This window comes from Chenopodium album, chromosome 13 (genome assembly GCF_948465745.1).
Source record: "Chenopodium album chromosome 13, dcCheAlbu1.1, whole genome shotgun sequence".
NCBI classification, from domain to species: Eukaryota; Viridiplantae; Streptophyta; class Magnoliopsida; order Caryophyllales; family Amaranthaceae; genus Chenopodium; species Chenopodium album.
Genome location: NC_137846.1, coordinates 1,010,752 through 1,017,520, shown reverse-complemented (window position 1 = coordinate 1,017,520; position 6,769 = coordinate 1,010,752). Strand labels below are relative to the sequence as shown.

General features: G+C 36.0%; 1 protein-coding gene across 2 annotated transcripts; it reads right to left on the bottom strand.

Annotated features, from left to right (window-relative positions):
- Positions 1-2,651: 2,651 nt before the first annotated feature.
- Positions 2,652-6,475, bottom strand: LOC145575858 (lysine-specific demethylase JMJ30-like). 2 transcript variants are annotated; one of them, XM_081633649.1, is made up of 6 exons: positions 5,922-6,475; positions 4,881-5,082; positions 3,770-3,901; positions 3,541-3,684; positions 3,287-3,379; positions 2,652-3,081 (listed from the first exon to the last, which is right to left on the bottom strand). In XM_081633649.1, exons 1-6 carry the CDS (start codon positions 6,392-6,394, stop codon positions 2,899-2,901), a joined length of 1,227 nt encoding a protein of 408 aa, XP_081489775.1. In that variant the 5' UTR covers positions 6,395-6,475; the 3' UTR covers positions 2,652-2,898. The 2 variants fall into 2 exon arrangements, with proteins under 2 accessions (XP_081489775.1, XP_081489774.1); XM_081633648.1 differs by having other exon boundaries at positions 2,655-3,081; positions 4,881-5,090; positions 5,927-6,475.
- Positions 6,476-6,769: the final 294 nt, after the last annotated feature.

Here is a 6,769-nt window from a genome sequence, read left to right as displayed (position 1 = left end):
ACCTCAATATAAGTACATATTTGAAAAGAGGTTTGATATTAATATGTTGTATAGGGGCCAATGGGCCATGCGTTAGGTCCTTAGAAAGAGGTATCCACACAATTCAAGTCACTACAAACATCCAAAAAATATGTACCTTAGGGGACGGTGTTAATGAGTCTAACTAGTAGGTAAACTATAGCTTGGGTTAATATTTTCACGAGTTGAAACAGCAAAGCTCGGTTCAAGAAGCTTTTGAACTATCTCATTTATTTTTACAAAACTATTTTATTCTACTTTGTATATATTACAACATCTAACTTAAGAGTAAAATATTAAACAAAATTTGTGAAAAGTTTAAAACACAAGAGAAACATAATTTTACGTTCTAAACTTAAATTGAATTTTGTGGTAATTTAACTTGAAATTTCAAGCTCGACAAAGCTTGTGAGCCAACCCGACTTCAAGTGAATCTAACAATGTAACGAGCCTACCTAGATTATCACCCTTAATACGTACGTTTGCTTGTTGTATGGGCATATTGGGTCATATTTAGTGATGTTTGTGCATACTAGTACAATCTACCTTGATCTTTCTCGTTTTCAATCCCATTTAACATGCATCATCAAGTAGAACAGTTCAAGATTGGTTGATGTGTCTACTTAGCGAGTTGCAACCAATCAAGTCTCTAGTGTATGTTAATTTTATTCGAGTTGCAACCAATCAAGTTTCTAGTGTAGGTTAATTTTATTTACTACTTGTTTAAATGAATATTTATGCATGACTAATTCTTCTGAGTTAATAAGTTCATATTGCAATTCAAAACTCATAAATACATGTCACTAAAACAACTTGTGAAGGTGAAAATTGGCCAAGTCTATATACTTCGTTAGCATTCTCACAATCTCCTTCATTTTCATCTACCCTTCCATAATAAAATAGTACTCCTACAGTCATACTTTTATGGTAGTGTTATTTTAATGTTGTGTGATATTGTATTACTTTTCAACAATCAATTTCCATCATTTTATTGAATAGACAAACCAAAATTTCCAACAATTAGATTTAGAAAATACTTTTTTGAAAGGAATTCTTAAGACAAGTTGTGTGTACAAGCTTGGCTCGATGCCCGCCATGTTGATAAGCCAGGGCCAACCCTAGGCATGACATGATTGAGTATTGTCATGCCTAGTCATGTATTATTTACGTTTACGAGTGTAAATTTTTTTTTTTGGGTTTTTCTGAGTTATGCCCTCAAACTTGTTTGGAATCTAAGTTGTGCCAATGTTTTTTCAAACGTCTAAGTTGTGCCCTCAACCTCACTAATTTTTATTAACAATAACTTTGCCATTAACAATAACTTTTTTTTTTCTTATTTTATTTTCTGATTTTTAAATTTTTTTTAAAGTGTTAAACCAATTAGAACGGGACACATGTCAAATTAATAACGCCACGACACCATTGTTGATAAAATAACTTAACTTTTGTTAACGGATATGGTTGTCAAAGGGTATTGTTGATAAAATATCATGAGGTGGAGGACACAACTTATAACTTTGAAAAAGCATGGATATAGCTTAGAAACCGAACAATTTGGGGAGCATAGCTTAGAAAAACCTTTAAAGAAAAAGTCAAATATCAATATAATAAGATGAATATTTCCAAACCACTCTTAATTTTATGGTTCAACTTCCGTTGATAGTAGTTGAAGACAAGGGGCCATACTCGTTTAATATCCTGATGCATTATGTAATGACCCTAACGAGTACACTAAGGTACAAATCTCTCATACAAAATTAGGGTCATCTCATAATTGAACAAATTGTGACAATACGACCAAGATAATTATTGTCTCGCATAAAAAATGAGGCTGAATTTTCACAATCCTAAACCATAAACAGTAACAGATATTTCCTGATATTATCAAACCTTCATCCAATCGACCATTCGTCCATTCCTTCTTCCACGTCTTTCTTAGACAAATATTTTCAGGGGCCATATAAATTGATGGTTCAAATTTCTACTGGTAGTTTAGTAATCATTTTCTTGATGCATTATTATTATGTAACGACTAACAAGTACATTGAAGGTACATACATCATATACTACAAAACCAGGGCACACTGTCCTGATTACAGAAAGTTTTGCAACGATACGTCCAAGAAAAAATTATTGTCTAGGATGAAATGAGGCTGAATTTCATCTTCCGAGTGTATGCAGAAGATATCTGTTGATATTATTGAACCTATATCCGCCCAAGGCTCTTCCACGTCTTCGGCCCTCAGATCATTCTTGTGGCAGTCTCAATTTTCATTGCTTCTAGGGTCCCATGTAGATGTTACATGAGCATATTTGTGGGAATGGTGATATGATCACTATAATGCAAGCAAATTATCAATGATTGACTCGAAATAAAGACCACTCGAACAAAAAACGGATTCTGATGCTTAATCTGTGAGGATGGCCAGAGGCTGAAAATGACTCATCACATGCCATTCTCTCATGCACCCCTAACCATTACAAACCGCCTTCATTTGAACGTATTGGGTAAGACATTGACGTCAAATGGAAGGTTTCTGTCATGAAATAGGTACAGTTTCTGAGACTAGACTCAAAATTTTACTGTAACTTGGTTAGTATCAACAAAGAAGATATAATTTCACTAAACACAGCATAAGAGCAGGACTGACTAATGAGGACTATGCAATATCTAGGAGATGCTTGAAAGCATTCAATTACATTTCACAATGCACGAGTTCAGAGGTTCGGACAGACCAAACGCTTCAATCATTCATCATTTGAATGTCTATATACATCAAAATGACATCGTAGCAAATGCAAGTGTCTATGTTACCACCCTAATTCTATCAATTTTTGAAATAAAATTTCCGGGATCTAAGCAAATATGATACTGCCAACTCAGGGTGAACCTTCAGGGTTGCTCCACCAAAAACTAACTGATAAGCTTGGTGTGAGAGATCGCACGTAGTGCCACCACTTAGGAGGAATGTATAGCATATCACCTTCATCTAAAATGCAGTCCATGAACTCCAAGTCCCTCACTTTCGGAAATGTATTGTCATCTATGTCATCTAAATCAACCTAGAAACAAAATTTTTACCACCTCATCAAGTGATCGCACATGAAAGAATGTAGATGATAAGATACAAGTAAGTCTGAACAGGTATTAACAGCATTCAAACACCAGAAATTAGTGTAAGTTGTAAATGTTCTATATGCAATATACATTTCCATTTATCATACAGGAAACAAAATAGAACCTATTGAAAAGGGAACAAAGGCCTACCTGGCTAGAATTGTGTAGCATGGTTTCAGAATGCGGATAAAGTTCCTCGGACAGAGAGGCTGCATAGAGTCTTACATACTTCTTGCCAACAACCTGGTAGAGGAGAAGTCACTAGCCTTCAGAAGATAGAATCAAGATAGAATTGATTGAGATAACAACAGACCATTAAACCAAATGGAATCTAAAAATGACATAGGATGCAAAATTTAAAAAAAAAAAATCAGAATCATAATTTCATCATGGTTTTATCATACCTGAGCAAGTAAATTATGGTGTGGATCATGGTGCAATGGAGTTACAGTTCCAGCAGGACCAAACCAAGCATTAATTGACCTCAGCTCACCGCCACCAGCATAACAATAGTCTGGAACAAGAATGTCCTTCCTAAGCTCTTTTATCTGTCACTAGAACCAACAAGTAATTGCATGAACATAATGTATCAATAGCTAAACATACAAAAATCTTGCATGTTAGCTTACATGCCTGCTCAAACAAAGGATGCTGCGCTAGGTATGTAGGAGCTGCACAAGTGCTGCCAGATTGAATTCGGTTCAGAAATTGGGAAAATGTGATAAGCTCTTGCTTCCACTCGGAACATAGGTAGTTCTTTCCAACCTGAAAAAAGTTAACTAAAAGCATTTATGTAGATAGCTTTTCCAAAAAACCCTAGAGTGGAGGATAGGAGATTCAGGTAAACTACAAATCAGCAGTGGTTGAAAAACAGAACATGGCGACAAATTTGTTGCAATGATATCATGTTCAGTGCAACAAACCTCTAGGTGCAGAAGCCCACTATGGAAAGTGCAGATGCCTACAATATGTATACTACAATCACATACTTCCATGACTGGTAAGTTGGTAACTGATTGCTGACAGTGGAATGAAAAATGGGGAAGTCTAGAATACAGAGGCAAAATTAAAAACAACGTATCCATTGTCCAAGTTACTATATTATGATTTAGTGTTATGAAGGTGTAATGTAATTACCATGTAAAACAAGAAAAACAATACCCAATATTATTTTTGCCAAAAGTGATTTCAGTTCAGCAAAAATAAAAACGTAGAGAAAAAAAGCCTTTTTCAAGGTTCACAAATTTCAAACAAGCTTCTCCACTACCCCCCTAACATTCCCAAGAATCAGAATCAAATACCCTTTTCAAGGTTCCCAATTTTCATACAAGCGTATGCAAACTGTATGTAACCTCCTTTACATCTTTTCTTGTTTCACTTACACATAACAAGTATCAGAGCACAACAAAGTGAACATAGTTCATCAAATCCTTTGCTAGCATAGCTGAATAGATTCAAAGGTCAAAGTCCTAATCATAAGAATAGTCCAACAAAATTGACGATGAAGCCAGAGGTATTTCCTAAAACAGGATGGCTAGGGAGAATGGTGATTATGTCTGCAAATTTAGAACATCATTTAGCCAAAGTCACAGCAAACAAAGATTTAATCCCTGCTTTTGATTATCACACCATCTTAAAGCAAAAAAGTATATTTAAAATAAGAAACAGTCAAAAGAAATAATATTATCAAGATGTATACTTGCCCATAAGTAGAGTTGAGAGGAAATAGTCATCAGCTAATCACCTCAACAGGTACTGTTCGGCCACCGGCCACCCTTTTCAAGTATTCCATGTTGTTCCACCTAGCTCTAGCGGGCCAATGGGACATCGAGTCGCTGATTATAACAGGCAACCCCATTAGAAAATAGTCACGAAGGAACCCTTCCAATGACAACCCAGAGCGTCTTGCAACAAGCTTCGAAGACAGTGAATTTGCAGGCAATGACCTGAGAACCTATCAGTCCAATTATAATCAACAATCAAGTTCAGTCATTATTTAAGCAACACTCCACTAATTTACAAATTATAACAAGATCTAAAGTTGCAAACATTTAATAACTTAGCAATACAAAGAAAATGCATCATAACTCACACAATCTTCTTGAATTTGACAATTTTCATGACCAAACAATACAGCATCATCATGGAAACCTTAAACACACTTATGGGGTCGGCTACACGGACCAAGATTTCATCTTTAGTGATCATCTGATCATAAATAATCCACCAAATATAATATCCAAGAAATCGCATCATAACTCTCACAGACTAGTTGAGTTTGACAATTTTCATGACCGATCAATACAACAACATCATCAAAGACAAAATCCCAATGATAATTTCATTTCTAGTTATCATCTGATCATAAATTACCCACCAAATATAATATCCAAGAAAATGCATCATAACTTACACAGATTTATTGAATTTAACAATTTTCATGACCAATCAATACAAAAAAATCATCAAATCCAAAATCCCAAGGATGATTTCATCTCCAGTGATCATACAACAACATCATCAAATCACACAGACATTGATTCACAGGTAACTACACAAAACAGCCCAATATATTATAATCAAAATTTCCCAAATTAATCCCAAAACCCTTAAAAATAGCTGAAAATCATATCAATACAGCACACTGAAACACATTGCTAACAGCAAATTCAATTCTACAAAATCCCAACTCAAATTTCCCAAACAACAGGAAATCAACCATTAAAACTCAATCAAAATTAGATCATCATCCAAAAAATACTAAAATTAAAAAAAGAAAACGAACCTTACCTCAGCTTCATTAAAATCAGCAGAAGAAAACAACAACCCACCACCATTATCACTCCCTTCACCATTGTTACCCCCATTTTCTCTCTCCTCCAAAACCGCCATAACTTTATCAACAGCATTTTCCAAGTCAACCCTCAAAAGGGTCCCACCCATAATCAACCCCAAATCCAAAACCCTAATCGTCTCCGAGAAGTCACCTCCGGCGAAATGGTGTTTCGCCACGTGTAAGCACGCCATTGAATAAGCATCCCTCCAAATGGGCAACACAGAGTGCCATGGTCCACAGTGAAGCTGCTCCCACGCCATCTCACGCGCCACCTCCGCCGCACGTGCGTCTCCGTCACGTGCCGCCGCCGCCATGCGTGCGAAGGTGTAACCGCCGCCTTCCCCGGACACGCGCTGGAGTATTCCGGGGGTTTCGATATCGAGTGTCGGTGTTTCGATGATTCCGCCATTTGTGGGACCCATTATTCGCCGGAAAAGTAAGGAGATGATGAAGAAGAAGATGAGTTGGATGAGAAAGACGGAAAAGTGCAGGAATTTTTGTATTTGTTGGTCTAAAAGAGTAAGCTAAAATGAAGTATTTATAGTTCTATTAATAGAAGTTTGAAAAAGTGATGGTGAAAATATCTAGGGCTCTTGATATTTTGGGAAATATCTTCTACTTTGTGGGTCATACATCTCATTCATACACTATTAATTTTAGCTAATCTCTTTACGAATTACCCCCGCTTGCATTTTGAAGCTAGATGATTGGATATTAATCTTGTATGAGTGGAAAAATGGACTGATGGTTTGAATTTATTCTTAAATCGATGATCAATTCAGATCTCAATTGCACTC